The sequence below is a fragment of the Uranotaenia lowii genome, chromosome 1 (genome assembly GCF_029784155.1).
Source record: "Uranotaenia lowii strain MFRU-FL chromosome 1, ASM2978415v1, whole genome shotgun sequence".
Classification (NCBI taxonomy): Eukaryota; Metazoa; Arthropoda; class Insecta; order Diptera; family Culicidae; genus Uranotaenia; species Uranotaenia lowii.
In genome coordinates, this window is record NC_073691.1 from 58,491,615 (window position 1) to 58,510,852 (window position 19,238).

Here is a 19,238-nt window from a genome sequence, read left to right on the forward strand (position 1 = left end):
ATTCAATAGGGAAACTCAGTATTGCTTATTTGCCCAATTTAGCCACTTAAAACAGTAGTTGTTCGATTTTTTTTTTCCAAAATCAAATTTCGGAAAAGGGTGTAGAGAACCAACGCAAATGTTAGAAATAATCGAAAAGCTAACTTTTATTTTACATGATCCATACTCATAATTATGCTTCTAAAGTGTGCATTCAAGATTGTCTGATTTTATTTATTTAATTGTCAAGCTTGAGAAACCTCAAAATTTCATAGAATTTTTAATGTTTTTTTTTCACTTTCTTCATAATTTTTTGTAATTTCAATAATACCCGGCATTTGCCCGAATATTGCTTCGTTAAAATTTTGGAATGGTTATTATAAAGACTTTCAGTTAATTTAAGTAAACATGAATCTATTCATAAATTGTATATTCCTCACAAAAAAAATCGTTACATTTCTTTTAAAGTGAAGAAAACATTTCAAATTCAATTCAAAGTGGTATTTATTAGCTGAGAACTACTAAAATATATTCTTTATACAATAAATACGAAAAAGTGAGGTATTATTTATTATGGTCATCCCAGATTCCCCGGATTTATTCGGATATACCTTGGTTTTCAAAGTAAAGTGGACAAGCAAAGCAAACTATTGTCTGGCCCAAATAGAAAGCTATCTCTTCATTAATTTTTTTGGAAGTTTGTATAGAAAATTAAAATTTAAGGTTTTTTTCGTCATTTTTCTATAATTTTTTTAAATAATCACTGGATTCTGTTTAGATTTGTCCGAATATTTCGTTAAAAAATCCGAAGTCAAATGCCCAGATTTTGTCATGTTTCGAGGTATTTGAGGTATAATAACAAATAGTATGCTTATGCTCATGATACTAACACAGCCAGATATTGTCAGCATCCACGAGATGAATAGTAAAAATATATTTACTGCATTTACTATTCATCTCATCAAGGCTGAGCTAACTGTGCAGTATTGGACGCAGAGGGGCCGGGGCAATTGCCCTTATTGCCCCCTCCACCCCCCCCCCCCCCCCCTTGATCCGGGCTTGTGTTTAAGTAAGTATGCAACTTTTAGTTGCTTGGGTATTCATGGATGTTTCTTTAACATGATCAACATTGATACCATTCAAAAAAAAATTAAGTGATTTTCATCAAATTCGGTCCAGTAGGTTTGTTGGTTGTTTTTATATGACAAGATAATTAAATGTAGTGAAAGAAAAACCCATCTATTTAAAAAAAAAGTGAGCTTTCCTTAGAAAATATATAAAATAATGTACATTTGTATTTTTTTTAATTTGGCATAACAAACTGATTAATTTCATTAATATACTTCTTGCCATTTTTAAACGAATAAAAATCAATATGAAATACGACAATTGACAAGCAGTTTTTAAGAGCTTTTTATCGAAAAAAAACCAACATGTTTTTACATAGCAAGATGATCAATTGCATTTGAAAGGACCTCTCACAATTTTAAAAAAGGGAAACTTACAAATGTTGAATAACTCGAACACTTAAAAAATAATTTACTTTAAATGTGTCACGCCTACAAGTTTTGACATGATGGAGAGATGATTCATTGTATTGCCAATGTAGTTGAAATCCGAAGTTTTCGCGCTGGTGATTGGCAACCTTGCCAACCAGCGACGATGAAAAATGTCATATCAATTCAGCAAACACCTTGGCAAACGGCATCCCTTTTCTTTGTTTGATTCCGTCTGACGCTTTGTTGAAGATGTTTGATATATGTCTGATCAACATGAGATGTGGCCAGTAAATGTCACCGGCGCTGAAGATGACGAAAACTCTGGTTTGGGTATACAACGATAATAATAAAAGCCATTTTTTACTTTCAAACCGGGAGGGGTACCATACAAAATAATTACAAATATTTATGGAATCAGTCAAATAGTAGACATAACCCATAACGAGATTTTCTACATTCTCTAAATCAATAGAATTTACGGTAGAACGAAGTTTATCGGGTCAGCTATATATTTTCAAATTGAAATGAAGGCACATTAGAACGACTTTTATCGGAATAGAATATCTGTTGATCAACGCTCTTAGTTACTTCTAAACACAGTACTTGTGCACGATCAATCGGTTTCACGTGAATGTATTCGCGTGTCAATAACAAATTTTGCATGCACGTTTCGACCATAATCAGCACAATTCACTTTCAACATTTTTTTTAATGGAAACTATAACTGCAAGTTTCAAATTATTTTACTGATGATTAAAATTATCATCAATGCTCATGTTAACGTACTGTCTTTTTTTTGCAGAAATAGTATCACTGTTAAAAAAGCAGTTGACACAACAATATTGCTGGATTAAGGATTGAATGTGACACATGCTAATCTTGAAAAAACACTAGAAGAAATGTTAGGAAAGCTTATTGTTTTTTCTTGCTGTAACTGTTTTTATTCTCGAATTTTTCTTCAATTGAGTGTTTGAAATTTGGGAGCAATTATTTCAATATTTATAAATAAAAAAAAATTCAACCAGAGATCTGATTTGAAGTTGTTGTTTCAAACTCAGCTTTGGAACTAAACTCGGGTCCTCATAGTGTAACGGACTTATTTTGGACTAGGGGCCCTATTTTGAACCACCTTGTCTAGTTCTCTTATGAAGCATCTATTGTCAATGCAGATGAAATCCGATGGGTTCGCGCTGGTGATTGGCTATCTTGCTAACCAGCGACGATGAAAAATTCATCAAACACCTCTGCAATCGGCAACCCTTACTTTTGTTTGGTTCCGACACTTGGAAGATGTTTTATAGATTTCTTGTTAAACATGGAATGTCGTCAGTGATATTGCCGTCGCTGATGTATTTAAACGAAAACTCCGGTTTGGGAATTCAGTGACAATAATTATGAAAAAAATAGTGCATTACATTAAGTGCTCCGACTTCAATTATATTTGTTAAATAAGTAATTTCATGATTAGTTGGTTTATAAGAGAGCTAGACGGTGGTCCAAAATAGGTCCACTGGTCCAAAATAAGTCTTTTACCCTACTCATGGTGGGGTGCTGAATACCTGTAGGTCATTTGGGCTTAGAACTGGAGCTCTGATTTGATATCGAAATTTTTCCAACTGGCTCTTCGTGTTAAAAAATGTCCTTGTAAATTAAAATTTAAATCCATGAAAACCCCATTCGCCATAGGCAAATGTTTAGCGAGAATCGACGAAACCCACCTCTATAGTAAGATGTCAAAAGGCCGAATGTTTCATAACAAACGACAACAAAAACAACGTGTTTTTTCTTGACTGACTAACTGACGGTCGTTCTCGGTCGTTTGTTTTAAAACTGGTTGAGATGGGTCGGTCGGAGGCTTGGCACGATTCGTGTGAGCTTATGTGGCCCCGCCAAGGTCCCGCCAGCAAGCAGCGTGAATAATTTTGTTTTTGCCTTTTCGCGAAACACACGCTCGAGTGGAATGCAAGGCAAGGAACCTCCTTCTAGTAGGTACCTACCTAGGAGACGATGTGCATGTGACGATTTTTACCTCATTCTTTTGACTTTCCATCATGGTCAGCCTTTCATTTCTTGCTGTATTGACCTTTGTCATCTCTTGTTGTCACAATTTAGGGCTCGGTGTAAATGTACAGTTTATGTGGAGTGGTGAAAGTTTGTTTTTAATTGTTTAATGTGATTTCAACACGAGTTTTGCCATTCTGATCGTTGAAATTTTTAATGCCTCTGTGATGGTATAGCTGAATTAGCTGTAAGGCTGTAATATCAGGTATTGGCACTACAAGCGTTCAAATCTCGCCTCTGAACTTAGATTCAAAACGGTGATACCTAATCTGTTGTTCAAAATTTCAAAATATTTCAATGAAACGCAAGTCAAAATCAAATTTCAAAACAGATATCAAGTACGGGTATTTGCATTTCTGATCCTCATAGAATTGTCCTACAGAATCAACTCTCAATATGAGGATTCAGGCATCAAAAAAGGGATAGGCTTAATAGCGGCGCGTTATCCAAACAAACGGGAAAATTGTGCCTAGCCTTTTTTTCACAGATGAGCTTGAGTTTGCTATCAACTACGGTCCACCTGCGGCCCCTCCTGGCCAATGGCATAATGGTTTCACTCCGTGATTGGTTCGAGGTAATCAATATTGTACACGATGAGCCAAGTGAAAGGTACTGTGAACAAGCATCACAATCTTACTATACAGTTTTGAGAACCTTCTACTGCAATATGAACCAATAATGACGCTGGCAAAGTCCATGTAGTCGATAGGGGGAAAATCAAGATCTTCATTTACCAGCGAAAAGGAAAATAGTTTTTTATACGTGATTTTATGTTTCAGTTTTTTTTGGTCAAAATTCACTATTTTAAAAACTAAATTAGCTTAGAAGTTTGAAATGAATTTTATTTTTATTATTGTTTTGTTAAAGAAAAATGAATCGATTTTACCTATTCAACATACAACAAATAATAAGAAAAAAATATAAATTAGGATTTTTTATATTGAATGAATATTCTTAAGAATTGAATTGAGTTAAACGTATGAATTATTCAAATTTGGGAACCAATAAGGCTGGAACAATTATCAATTTCTTCTTTTGTCGCCCCCTTCCCCCCTTGGAAATTTCCAAAAAAGGGGGAAATAAATAAAGTTTAAAGTAATTTATGTAAATTTCGTTATATAATTCCAATATCTGAATGATTACAAGACCAAAAAACAAATTTCAGAAGATGGGAGTTATTTCACCTTTTGTTTTCTGGATTTGATTGAATTATTCGATAAAAAATTACTTGATTTATAGGTTTTGTGCAACGATATAGTATGCAATTTGGTTGCATACAAGCTTCCGTGCAATTTATTCCAATTTATTTGTTTTTCGCATTATTTTTTATTGTCCCCCCCCCCCCTCCCCCTCGCGATGGTCCAATTCCGAGTGACAAAAGAAGGATTTGAAATGTGTTCCAGCCTAATCAACTAAACAATGATATTGAAAAAGATATGAAAATGAAACCAAACATTTTCAAATGAAAAAGTGTTCTTTCATTCGTCTATTAATATTCTTAGAAACAAAGGAAACTCAGGCGTATTCATAGCAACGTGAAATATAAAAGCCTTCTACTGACAGCAAACAAAGTTATTCGATTGCAAGCTTCCTAAACAGTGTAATTGCAAATGATTGAATGAAAATTGGTGACCATGCGCAACAGAATGACTGTTCAACGCTGGACCTGGTTATGTTTTACTTGAACCGACCCTCATCAAAAAGTTCTTGCTGAGAAAACGTTATAGTTAACAACTTGAATTCCTCGAATTTGAAGATTTATTACAAACACTCAATCACTTCAACTCTAAATGGATGTTAGAATATCTAAAACTCTTAAATTCTTCTTTAAATTATAATTATTACAGATTTTCCACAGAAGAAAAAAACGCGATTTGTCGGTTTAGCACCCGCCTACTCTTCAAAAGTTTTTTTTTGCTACACGCAAAATAATTTTCACTTAAAAAATAAGTGACATCTGTAGTAAATTCTCGCCATACGTAATTTCATTTGAATTTTAGTTCAAGTTAATTACCCTATGACGTTCGAATAAAATATATCTGAATTTCTAAGTAAGTTTCTTGTTAATTATCTCTCGCGTGTGCAGTGTACTTAAACAGAAACATACTGCCCATATTTGATAAACGGTCTAATATGCCATTTTTTCGAAATGGAGAAAATTGTGCCATTTGATAGCTCATACTCTATATAATATCCCTACTTCATTCATTTTTCAAAAAATCAATTGGTGGAGGTACACAAGAAAATTTGTCTAATGTTCAATATATTTGATAAATTGACTAATGTGCATGATGTGTTGAATCCTCATTCGCAGCAATCGGTGTCTACTTATAGAAAAATTTTCTAATCCCTTCTTGTTGTGATCTTGTAGCTTGGTGGTTATGGGCGTGAGCAATCGCAGTAATATTTGAAAACGTATGCACATCAGGCAAATTCAGAGCTATTTGTCAACTTTTGTTCACGTTATATTTGATAAAGTGGCTACTGAAATTGAATTTTTTTTTTCATAATTTTTTCATCTAAATTTGCAATTTAACTCAACTGCCTATGTCCTACACCTACAATGATTGTTATGCACATTAATCTACTTTATTTTGAGTATTAGAATGCAAAGAAATTGTTAAAACATTTATTTTGCGTTTTTCTCGCATTGGTGTTCATGGCATATTAGACCGTTTATCAAATATGGACAGCATAGTTTTTTAAAATTTTTCCTTGAAACATGGCGGACTCCCAAAAAATAAATATCTCTACATGAAGAACATTTCCTCCACAAAATACTGTTACCATTGTAAAGATAGGAAGAACTGGACAATTTTGTCATTGATTTTTAAAATCGGGCATTACCACCAGATAGACAAAAACTATGGGACACACTCTTAGCTGATTTGGAACCGTACATCTGAGTTTTTCTTCCCACATCCTGTAGTTTTTTTTAGCTACAGGACAGTTCACAATTATGTACACCTTTGCGTTTTTTTTTACAATGGATACTCTACTGGTTCTTCCTTATGAAAACTTTCCCCCTCAATTAGAACGACTTTTTCACAGAGCGAAAATTTTTGACGTTCGCGCGAGTCAACGCCTACTCGAACTCCGATGCCTAAGGAAAAAAACTAGCCCTTTTGAGATAGAAAAAACGATTTTCAAACCAAATTTCATCACATTTTTTTGAGCATCACACCTAATTTTGAACTTTAAATCCTAATTCGATATCTAAAATTTCTCGATTTTAGAAAATAAAAAACAAAAGAATTCTAAGTTTGTAATTTCAGCTTTATTGTTTAATTGCTTTGCCAGCCCTTCGAAATTAAAATTTCTATTCATGTACTCGTTACAAAAAGGCAGACATCAGACAGATTTTTATAAAAAAAAAATTATAAAAACCTTATTTGTAGTAAGCAGGTGTTGCATTAAAGAAAAACAATGTACAACCAAATTTTTAAACTGGTGACTAAATATAAATTTATTCACCAGTTAGAATATTTAGTCACCAGTTTAAAAATTCGGTTGTACATTCTTTTTCTTTGATGTAACACATGCTCACTAAAAAAAATGCTAACTAATGTATTGGATTTTCAAAACCTGAGATAAGATTTCAAACGGCTTTGATCTGTTTTCGTTTAAAATCATATTCTAATGAATCAACTTTAAGTAACACTGGTTAAAAATCTGAAATTTTTGGAATAGAATAAAGAAGTTAGCCTTCCCCAAAATTGATAGAATTTTTGTAAAACTACTAAATAAATCAAAATGAAGCTTCTTCGATATTCTATTTAAACACATTTCGTGTATTCAAATGATGATTATAAAAGAAGAAATCAGATCAAATTCATACATTCCATTTCATCCTCTTTTCAAATTATGTTTGTTACTAAGATATTTTCACCGATGGTTTTTGAAAATTTAGGTTCAATTCCTCGTGCGCTTGAAATTTTTTAGCGCGATCAACATGATACTAAAATCTTTTTTCTTTCATGATTCCAGAACATCAGCCAGGAAGATTTCACACCATGCCTGGATGGAAGCGAAAAGGCTTCAATCACTTGTGCCAGCATGCCCGCAACCGTTTTCAGCAGTAGTCAGCTGCAGAACGAGACCACCATTTGTAGTAACGCCTGCAGCACCAGTCCTAGTATTAGCACCGGAAACAGTAATAATCCCGTAGAATTATCCTGCGAGAAACAGGACCTGTCGTACTACAAATGCCGGCAGCTGTTGTGCTACGATGACGCCCCGAAACACCTGCAGTTCAATCCGTTCATCCGGACCGGCTACCGGACGATCCTGTCCACCAAGCTCTGCCTGGAGAGTATGTTCTGGTGGACAAACGAAACCATCAACATCTGGAGCCACGTTTTCGGATGGTTCCTGTTTATCGGGTTGACCTACTCGGACATTGTGCTGCTGCAGATCCATGCCAGTATGGTGGATAAGCTGATTGTCGGAGCTTTGTTGGTGTGCTTTCAGGCGAGTTTCCATCGATTTAGCGACCGTAACAGAAAAAAATCTAATTGTATGGTTATTCGAAATCCTATTTCGTTTCAGGTCTGCATGATCCTGTCGTCGATCTATCACACGTTCTCCTGCAAATCGGCGCAAAGCTATGAATGCTTCCTTGCGTACGATCTATTCGGGATTGCGCTGTCCTTGTTGGCCATCTTCATCAGCGGCATCTACTACGCCTTCTGGTGCAACGCGGTGAGTCTTGAATCATGAATTGTAAACTTCCGCTTCTTTATGAACATACACCGAAAAGGTTAAGATTTTTGTTGGAAAACTGTTTTCAATACCATTATCTTAGATTATACACTCAGATACACTTTATCAAAATTTTAAAAACCTCTGTTCGTTTTTGTAACAACCTAAAAAGACCGATTGTAAATGATTTCATACAAAATTCCATAAAGTGGCTCCAGAGAGTTACGAAAGCTTACCCTCACGTTGGAGATATGTACTTGTTTTGCTACCTTGAAAAAATTGTTGTTTTGCAAACTTACTTGGCTTGGCTACGTTGAGGCAATACCTTGTTTGGCATAAGAAGTGTTGTAAGTTTGATTGTTTATTTTTCAATGCCAAAAGATACACACCAGTTACCTTTTTGCCTTAAAAGATTCGAAGTTATGATTTTTCAGGGTTTGAGATATTTAAAAATGGCCTCAATCGACTCAGTCTAGTGGCCATTAGCCACTACTCCCAACCAGTGATGTCAACCTTCCAGATTTTTTCTGGATCTTCCAGACTTTTTGGACTTCTGCCAGACATTTTTTCAGGTTTCCAGACTTCCAGACTTTTTAAATTCTTCCAGACAATTCCAGACTTTTGGGTTGGGACACAAATTGCTCTAAGAAACTTTGAAAATTCAAAATGATCATGGTATAATATGGCAGGAAATGATTAGAATTTATTAATTATAAATTCAGAAGTGGTTGAAAGCTATTAATGGTAGCAAATGCTTCGATGATGTATGTTAAATTGAGAGTCCAACAGAACATGTAACAGATAGTGACGGACACAGCGACTAAAAGGTGATACGGTCAAAATTTGGTCAATATCAACTTGACGTATTTCTTTCAATTTTGCTTTTAAAAAACTTGAACACCCCTCATTTTGAAGGTGGGTGTGTAGAATGTTGCTCCTATTTTGATATTGGAATTCACTTTTCAGTTGTCAAAATGCCGTCCAAGGAAGAAGAGTAGCGTATCAAAATTTTGCTCGCGCATCGCGAAAATCCGAGCTACTCGCACGCAAAGCTGGCAAAATCGCTCAAAGTTGCCAAATCAACCGTTACAAATGTTATTTAAGTGTTTGGGGAACGTTTGTCGACAGCCAGAAAGTCTGGATCGGGGAGAAATCGAAAACCGGAAGCCGCTGAGACGACAAAGAGAGTTTCCGGTAGTTTCAAGCGAAACCCTAACCTCTCTCTCCGAGATGCCGCAAATAAGCTGGGTGTATCGTCTACAACCGTGCGTCGAGCCAAAAAACGAGCCGGACTATCGACTTACAAGAAGGTAGTGACTCCAAATCGCGATGATAAACAAAATTCGACGCCCAAAGCGCGATCCCGGAGGCTGTACACGACGATGCTGACGAAGTTTGATTGCGTGGTAATGGACGACGAAACCTACGTCAAAGCCGACTACAAGCAGCTTCCGGGACAGGAGTTTTATACGGCAAAAGGAAGAGGAAAGGTAGCAGAAATTTTCAAGCACATGAAACTGTCAAAGTTCGCGAAGAAATATCTGGTTTGGCAAGCCATGTGGCTTGAAAAACAGCACTTTCACAGCTTCCGGGACTGTCAACCAAGATATTCATTTCTGGTAGCACTGGTTTTTGGTCGCACGTCTTGTTTTCGTAATCTCGCATTAAGTTGATAATTTTATTGAAAATCCTTTCTTTTAAATCTGTGATACATCATAGTGGCGTTATTAAGTGTTTAATGTGCAATCACGTACTAAATTTATGTGCCGTTAACAGCTGATAAGTGTAAAAACTCAGTTTTTCTCGACGCCGAAAAAAGAACAACAGAAAAGCTATTGTGAGGTGAGCTGTTGATCAAGTATCACTTGTCTCTAGATTGGTGAGTAAAGTGAATATTTCATTCCTATCCTTAACAAACGTTTCCAAAATTATTCCGCAACAGCAGCAAATCGTTGACGAAGCAGGTACTCCAATCGTATCTGCTGCGATCACCGCTTTGTTTCGGTTAATCAATTAAAAAAACGGCCCATTTGGCCCAAACGGTTGTGGTTCTATCACTTGTTCAGCAGTTAGTGAATCTCGTCGCTGAGCGGTGTAGTTTTAGCCAACCTCGGAACACTCGAGTAGAGCGAAAGTGTGTGACTCTGTTATTAGCGCACTTCAAAGGGTTGTGTTTCTTGCACTTGCTAGCTTGTTAGTGAATCTCGATCGCTAGCGGTGAAGATTAGGCAAACGCAGCCAGCACACACGAGTAGATGACCGAAAGAGTTTTTTGCTTCCGTCAGTAGCACACAACATCAGCGCTTGCTGGTTATTGGTGACTTGTCACTGGTACTTTGATTGATTGCCGTGAAATGTACTGTATAAACTTGGAAATCGTTTCTTTTGGAAAGCAATGTTAAAAATTATCGACAGATTTTTCTCTTTCTTTTCTCAATAAATTTTTTTTATTATTCTTATTCTCTGAAACTGATTTTAATATGTTCCAATTAATTAGTCCTTAATATTTTTATTTGATTCCGCATAATTTTTGTTTCACATATTATATTTTGATACTGAGTTATTTTTTTAAACTGTTTATCTTTTTACGTGTCTTTGTCCTGTGCTGTCCTTAGTATTTTGCAGCTTAAACTATTTTAATTTCGCCACTTATTTATCTTATTTATCTATTTATTCATTTTATCGCATACTTTTTTTCCTTGTAAATAATATAACATTGATAAAAGTCATATCAGTTTTAATTTAAGTTTTGATTGTGAGGTATCCAAACAAGTTTTGTTTCTTTTTTAATCTTTTGTAGCTGTATTTTATTTTGGTCTGACGAACATGGACGGGGATGATGAAGTAATTTGTACTGAATGCAAAAATGTGGAAAACAATCTTGATAAAATCATTACATGTTCGTATTGTTTTAAAAGTGTCCATTTGCGTTGTAAAAATTTGATTGGCAGTGCCGCTCGAAAAATGAAGGCACAACAATACTTTTGCGATTCGAATTGCGCGTGCATTTATGCCAAAATAATATCGTTGCGTAAAGATCATGAAACAATTATAGAAAGCATAAACATGAAAATAGAGCAGACTGTTCACAATGTTGTTTCCAATGAGATGAATTCTATTAAAACGGATATGAGATCAGTTACGTCTGCAATAGAGGCGTCACAGGAGTTTTTATCTTCGAAATTTGACGAAATTCAGACAGGCTTCGAAGATTTAAAATCCCGTAATGATGCTCTAGAAACAGAAGTATCTGGTCTCAAATCTAAACATTCTAAACTTACGGATCAAGTTCAAAAGTTAGAAATTAACCTGGACCGTTTTAACAAAGAAGCTATTTCGAAAAACATGATGATTTTTGGGGTGCCTTTTAAAAGTGGTGAGAACACCCTAGATTTGGTCCGTAAAATTTGTGGGTCTTTCGGCTATGAATTAAAAATTGAGCACATTGAAAACGCTGTCAGATTGTTTTCTTCTAATAAATCAAACGATTATTTCCCACCAATCAAAGTATTTCTAAAAGATACACTTATTAAGGAAGAAATTTTTAGCAAGAAACGAAGTTTTGGAAAACTTGCTTCTACCTTAGTGGATCCATCATTTTTAGTAAACGGAAAACCTTTAAACGTCACAGTTAGAGATGAGCTTACGCCTTTATCTATGGAAATCTTAAATGAACTACGCGAGTACCAAGATTTACTGGGAGTTAAATATATTTGGCCTGGTAGGGGTGGTGCCATTCTTATTAAACAAACAGACATTTCTAAACCTGAGATTATAAAAACAAAACTAGATTTGAGTCGTTTCATGAGCAAACACGTTATTCAACAGGGAAAGAGCAGTTCCACACTTCCAAAAGATATTTACGTGAAAGAGTGTTTGAATGAACGTCTGCTGCCTTTCCTGAAGAAACACGGTTGTTCCGTACTGTTTTGGCCGGATTTGGCATCTTGCCATTACGGTAAAAAGGCTATGGAGTGGTACGCCGCCAACAACGTGCAGGTGGTTCCCAAGGACAAGAACCCTCCCAACACGCCAGAGCTCCGCCCAATTGAGAAATACTGGGCTATTGTCAAGCAGAACCTAAAGAAGACCAAAAAAAGGACGAGCAGCAGTTCAAGACAAACTGGCTTTCTGCGGTGAAGAAGGTGGACAAGGTGGCTGTACAAAATCTGATGGCAGGGATTGCGCGTAAGGCCCGGCAATTCGGATTTGGAAAAGCGGAAGCTTAACTAAATATTTTTCCTGAATTGAAAAAGAAATTTAATTTGATTTTTTAAATAAACGATTTCACCGATTTACACGCGTTTTCCCTTGACCAAATTTTGACCGTATCACCCTTTATTGTGCACTTTAGTGAATGTAAAAAAGATTTAAAATTAAAATAATTTTCACAACTGTGAAGTTTTAATACGCTAAGTATTGGTAGTTAACATTCATAGAATTCATTAGTTAAAGATTTTGTACCGTTGTGAACTTTCTTTAGGAATATCTGGAAAAAATACACCTTAAAAACCTGAATGAAGAATAAAAGGATTAAAAAAAATGTAAATGGTGTAACTTTTGACGTAGAATTACGTCTTACGGCAACACTATAGGGGGACAAATTGAAATTCGCAAACGGATCTCGCGTCACGAAAACTTTCCAACTCAAGGACATCATTTTTAAAAGACATATTATCCCTTCTCATCGTTGATTGGCTGGTCGAAATTTAAAAAAAAAACTCGGACGCCCCTTGGTGAGTCCCTGTCAACAAAATTTATAAAAACAAGGGGTCGCCTTCGAACTGGTTTCAGTTTCTGTTTGCCCGTCGAGCTAAAAAGTTCTGCTGCACTGCGATCTGCGTTTGGACCCCACCAGTGGTAATCCAACGCAGATATCGTTTTGCAGTTTAGCTCAGGGACATCCATTTGAGTAGGAGGACCAGCAGCCAGCAGCAGAGGCGATCCGACAAGCGGCGGAGACATGTTGCCACGACATGTCTGCCATGACATTATGTTGAATGTCATGACAGGTAAAAATGTCATTTACACAAAATATTCAGCGCACTGTAACTACAATTTAATGTAATATAAAAATTAAACTAATCAACATTGGTTATAAACAGTCCACCTTGAATTCGCATTCTACTCATATTTTACCTTCCATTCTGACTTTCACAATACACACCAGATATACAATTAATTCATACACATCACACACTTTATACATACACACTTTATACATACACACCTAACTCATACACACCTAACTCATACACACCACATACTTAAATCACACGCATTTCACACTCAGTCCACACACTTCACCCGTTTTCCCCATTGCCATGAGCCAAAAATAGAAAGTCAGAGATAAAACTTTCTGTATGTGTTGGCCCTTAAAAGAACCATTTGTTTGTTATCAATTAAGGGTCTAACTTTGCCGATATGCCATTTCAGTGCACCTTTACGCTAGTGATTGCTATATGGGAATGGGAATAGGTAACTTGACTTGGAGAGATACGCATGAGACGGAGCTTCCAGAAAACTGTTTTTTTGCACTGAGTCAAGCGTATGCATGAAAGGCAGCGATGCCAGTTGTTAAACTTGCAAAGTGGGTACGTTTTTTTAGTACACCGGTAATGATTTGTATGAATTTTTTTCTCTTTCGAATAGGCATTGATCACGCGTGGAAAATGTACATTTAATGTGCATCTTTTTTTGCACTGAGCCTGAAAGCTAGCGTGGAAGCTGTGTCAGGTGTTGATTTAGAAAAATATTTATTGGGTTTTGGGATAAAGAAACAATTCATGATATAATCGATTGTTTGAAATTTTGTTTTTCTTCAGCTTACTTTTTTCTCCAATCAATGAAAAACAAAAATTGGCTAAAAAAATCTCTGCGAAAATTCAAAATTCCTTATTAAAAATAAACAACAGGTTTATTACCAGCACTGCACTGTCAGGCCGAAGACATAGTGAGTGCGACGCGATGCGAACCGGCGAATGCGATTCAATGCGGCGAACCACATTTGAAGAAAATGTATGCGAATCGCTTAAACCTGACATACTCAAAGCGGCGAAGCAGATGTCAATTTGTTCCGCCGCTCGAGTTCGTATTGGCCGCGTTCGTCAATTCGCATCGCATCGCTCTCACTATGTCATCGGCCTCATTGTATGCTTTTATCTCAAGCGTTTGATTATTCAAAGCTCGCATGTTCTTCGCATTGGTTGCATAAGTACCGGGCGCAATGCATCTCAGCGATAATGTATTGAGTTTTGATTGACGCTGTTTGTCCGTATTTTAATATCGCCTTTGGGTATGCAACTGTTAAGTTTTTCAAACTGTTTTGTTGAAGATAATTTATATTACCTAAATTTATATTAAACTGACCAGCTTTATTTGAGCTGCAAATTCAATACGAAAGCTGTCGGCATTGACATTGGACACACAATATATGTATATTTTCGTCTACATTCATACATTTGTTTTGAGCTGCATACTTAGATTTTTTCAAAAATATATTGACACAAAACCGGTTGTCGTAATTCTACGTTAACTTTGCGGTCGTGTCTCAAATACAACCTCTTCAACTTTTTAGTTCCGAACTGAATTAATACAGTTTTCGATTGAATCCACATCTTGAAAACTAAAATTTACTAAATTGGAATGTTTATACATAAATTCAGAATTGATGATGTTCGAATCTGCAACAAGAGCTCATTTTTTTTTCAGAAAAACACGTTAGTGTGAAACGAAACTTGAAAAAAATAGAAGAAATCTAACACACATGTTTAAACTGGGGAAGTTATTTAGAAGAGTTAGACAAAAATATCGAATTAATTTGCTGAAAAAAATGGAATGTTAATAAAACATTAGAAGAGAGATATGAATTCAGTTATTCATCCTAACTCGGTCAGTTAATTTTCTGGAAAGCTATTTTCTACAAAGATTTTAAGATCAAATGCTGTTTATAAATAAACTGAACAATGAATTTTTTTTGACGTGACATTACTTATTTTCAGCTGTTTTCATTTGAGCTTACAGCACCTGTATGTATGTATGTATGTAGATAATCCACCATGGGTGCACGGATTCACCGCAGTTTCGCCAACGTATGCGCCAAATTGCATTCTTTAGATTATAAGTTTGGCCAATCTTCAATGCTAATTACCACATACCCGACACCATGGCTTCGTGTGAACTGTCATGTAATGAATGTATTTCGTGTATGTGTATGTCTTATTTGTAGAACGAGCAAACAGTTTCGCAACCGTATAAAATTCATAACATTCTCAGTGTTATGAATCTACGACAGGTATTCCGCATGCGTGTAGATACCTGCCCAGCTGGCAACTGATTGAACGTTCTTATATAATATAATCAATGCATGAAATAGTTTAACAACAGAATAGCCTTACCTTTATACCCAACTTACCTCAAGACACACTAAGCTTACCTTTAGCTGTAACCGACCTTATTCTGTATCATAACTCATAACCATATTGTCTATTTTCCGATTTAAAATAACTTACTTTTAGTATAATTTCCACACTTTAAAAAAATCATCAAATATCAACCCTACCCACAGCCATACACTCGCGGCTCGCACAAGTCTGTCACAGTTTATTTCTGCTTTCTTCGCTTCCTGATAACCCAGGCAGGCTGCAATATATTGCGGAAGTCAAGTTACGCAGTTACATCCGAATAAAAAACCCGATACACACAAACGTAATTGACCAGGCCTGCCTCTTCACCCCCACATTTATCATAAATTCATCCAAACACTCAATTTCTTCTTCAGTATTCCGTTCCCTTATTCATCCATCGCATTCAATTTTGTGCAGCTTCGAAAAATTATTCCTTTTCTTGGTAGCACATAATCCGCTGTCAATATGTTGGGTAAAATTCTATCTGCATCTCACTCACGCACATAGAAAACCACCAGCCGAACTCATTTTCAATTTCTTCGCTAATCGCAGCAAGCCAGGAAAATTCAAAACCAGCATGCGCTAGCAAACTCCCTCAAATGACGATTAATTACTTTTTAACACAATCTTCGATGTTTAGAGTCTAATGGTCATTTCTAACATTGGACCTATTTCAACACGCATAACTCCGGTTTCAGCAAGGACTAATCGGACACATTTTCCTAAATTCTGCTTTTACCGCGTTAAAACAGTTTTCTTCGACCGATTCTATACCTGTTCTCATTTCAACAACTTTACCAGACACTTCTCCTCACATTAAGCCTTCATTTGAGCTTACAGCACCTTAATCAAAATTTAAAAATAATCATAACCATACTTCAAGTTTTCATTTCATATTAAAAAAAAATATAATTTCTTTATTTGTGTTATATATACACACACACTACAAATTGTCAAAAACTATCAAAACATAAGTTCAAATATCAAAAATCAAATTTCTGACAAACGACATAACTTCGAAGTTCTTATCTTATTATTAATATTTTCTTCTAATTTAGTTCAATTTGGGGAAAATTCCGGAATCGAAAAAGTAAAATAAGAATCCATCATTTTAATTGGTTTATAAGGAAACGCACAGAAAGCAGATGTCGTAACCAACTACCAAATTTTTGTGTGATTTCTGTATACATTTTTCAATTATAGTATTTCAAATTGCACATGCATTTTTGAGATAGGGCTGAAAATTCAGACTAAGAATTTATAAAAATTTACCAGAATTTAGGTAAATAGATTCAGGTGTTTAGAACTCAGCGCATTATAAAATAAAATTTGAAGGTATCTAAAAAAACATGATTCAGTGTTCAATATGAGAACCGAAATAAAATTTCAGATTGCTTAGCATGAATAAAGTTAATCGGAATCTGTTTTAAGAACTTTAGAAGAATAATATTAGAATATCAATCAGTAGCCAAGTTATAAAATAAAACATGATTTCTTATTCCGAAAATAAAATAAGTCTTCTTTCTCTTTTCTCTGAATCAAAGCAATCGAAAGATTCCTTTTAATTCAACCACGGTCTTTTCTCACTTATTACGTCTCACTCCTAACTCCTTCCTTCTCACTTCTTTCGTCTTACCCCTCTCTTCTCGAGTCTCTTTTCACACGTCGGACGCCTCACTCACCATCTCTTACGACTCACGTTTCGCACCTCATGTTTCATGTATCACACTTTTCAAACGGCTCTTTTCTCACTTTTCACGTCTACCGTCTCACTTTCCACTTTGCTACACTCACTTCTCACATCTTAGGTCCCATTTCTTACTTCTCATGACTCATGTCACTCTTCTTACGTCTCTGGGACCTGGGACCTGGGACATGGGAACATAGACATGAGACATGGTACCTTGGACCTGAGAACATGATACATGACACATGAGACATAAGACGTGAGACTAGAGAAGTCAGATATCTCTAGTCTCACGTCTTATGTCTCATGTGTCATGTGTCATGTTCTCAGGTCCAAGGTACCATGTCTCATGTCTATGTTCCCATGTCCCAGGTTTCAGGTCTCAGATCTTAGATCTCAGGTCTCATACCTGGGGCCTCAAAAGTCTCAGGTGTCAGGTCTACACGGCGAAGAAAGACGACTTTTGATTCTATTATTTCAGCCAATCATCAAAGTGTAAGGACTCGTCCCTTACACAACTGAATCGATCAGTTAATGTATAAACCAACTATGCCCTCGTGGCATGTATTTATCCAAATGAACCAGAAAAGATATACCTAATAAATATAGTTTTTTTTAATTGTCAAATTTAAAATTAAAAAAAAATCAAAATCTAATTTTATCACCCGTTATCCACTGCAGCCACTACGCAACTTCTACATCATAACGATCGGTGTCATCTTTACGGTGGCGATGATCTTGCAAGTTCCCCGGCTAAAAGTGAACTCCAACATCAAGATGTTGGCCTTTGTGGCGTGGGCGGCCTACGGGGTGGTTCCAACACTGCACTGGTATATCGTGATGGGCGGCACCGAGAGTACCATGGTCAAGGTAAGTGTGTGCGCCGACTGACAGGTGGGCTATTGACACCCCCAAATCGACACGCAACTCACGCCAAATTGATTGGGCGATCGTGTCGTTCGGAAGACACTTGGAAATGTGAATCAACAGTCCAAACATTGCTTGTTCCATCAACCTCGATAGTGAAATTGAAACCAAACAGTCGAAAACCAAAAAAAAAAATCATTTTTCGATCACGCCTGAGCTTCACGACGTGCGTTGCATAACTGCGAACTGCGTCGATTATTGGGTACGGTCGGCGGCGCGTCATAATGTCAAGTTCAATGGCGGCCATCACTGGAACCGAGTTAAATTATTTAATTAAGTAACGTTGATTGGGGGAGCCTCAATGTTGGCCGCAAGGTGTTATTGACCTCAGGCTGTCTGTGGGCAATTTCGGCCAATTTCAGTTTCTTGATCCACATTTTGATCCTTTTTTTTTGTTTTAGTTATTCATTCCACGGGTGATGATGATGTACCTGCTGACGGGCACGGCCTTCCTGATCTACGTCACCCGGATACCGGAACGTTGGTTCGTCGGAAAGGTTGACTACATTGGCCATTCGCACAACTGGTGGCACATCTTTGTGCTGGCCGCCCTCTACTATTGGCACAATAGTGGTGAGTATTCTTTTCAAACAAATTTGTGTTCAAACTTTTGCATAACATCCACATTCATGTTTGCACCGTACTTAGAAAGATTCGACTCATTCGGGTGACGTTATTGCTTGGTTGAAAATGAAAAACTAATCTTTACAATGTTTGACTACAATGATTCTCTTGTAACAATCAAGCTACAACATTTACTTAAAACAGTTTTTTAATTTAAATTATGCATAAACTAAGCATTCTTATTAATGTTGGGTAAATAACACTGCTAACAAACAATTCTAACCAAATAAACCTGATACATTTATTCATTTGGAAATTAATTTAAATCAAACCATTCATCAAATTTGGTACAGCTCAACTAACAAATTTCTGACGATTACGCAACGTTTAACGTTTATATATGTTGGCTATTTT

The 19,238-nt window shown here is 36.1% G+C and overlaps 1 protein-coding gene across 4 annotated transcripts in view; it reads left to right on the forward strand.

The window, feature by feature from the left end:
- The window catches only part of LOC129742260 (progestin and adipoQ receptor family member 3), a 74,073-nt gene that overhangs the window by 40,244 nt on the left and 14,591 nt on the right, over nt 1-19,238 (forward strand). For all 4 annotated transcript variants that reach the window (XM_055734224.1, XM_055734163.1, XM_055734277.1 and 1 more), the window contains 4 exons: nt 7,527-8,009; nt 8,088-8,240; nt 18,015-18,203; nt 18,662-18,833. In XM_055734224.1, coding sequence (XP_055590199.1) covers nt 7,527-8,009; nt 8,088-8,240; nt 18,015-18,203; nt 18,662-18,833 — 997 coding nt within the window. The remainder of the gene's footprint in view (nt 1-7,526; nt 8,010-8,087; nt 8,241-18,014; nt 18,204-18,661; nt 18,834-19,238) is intronic.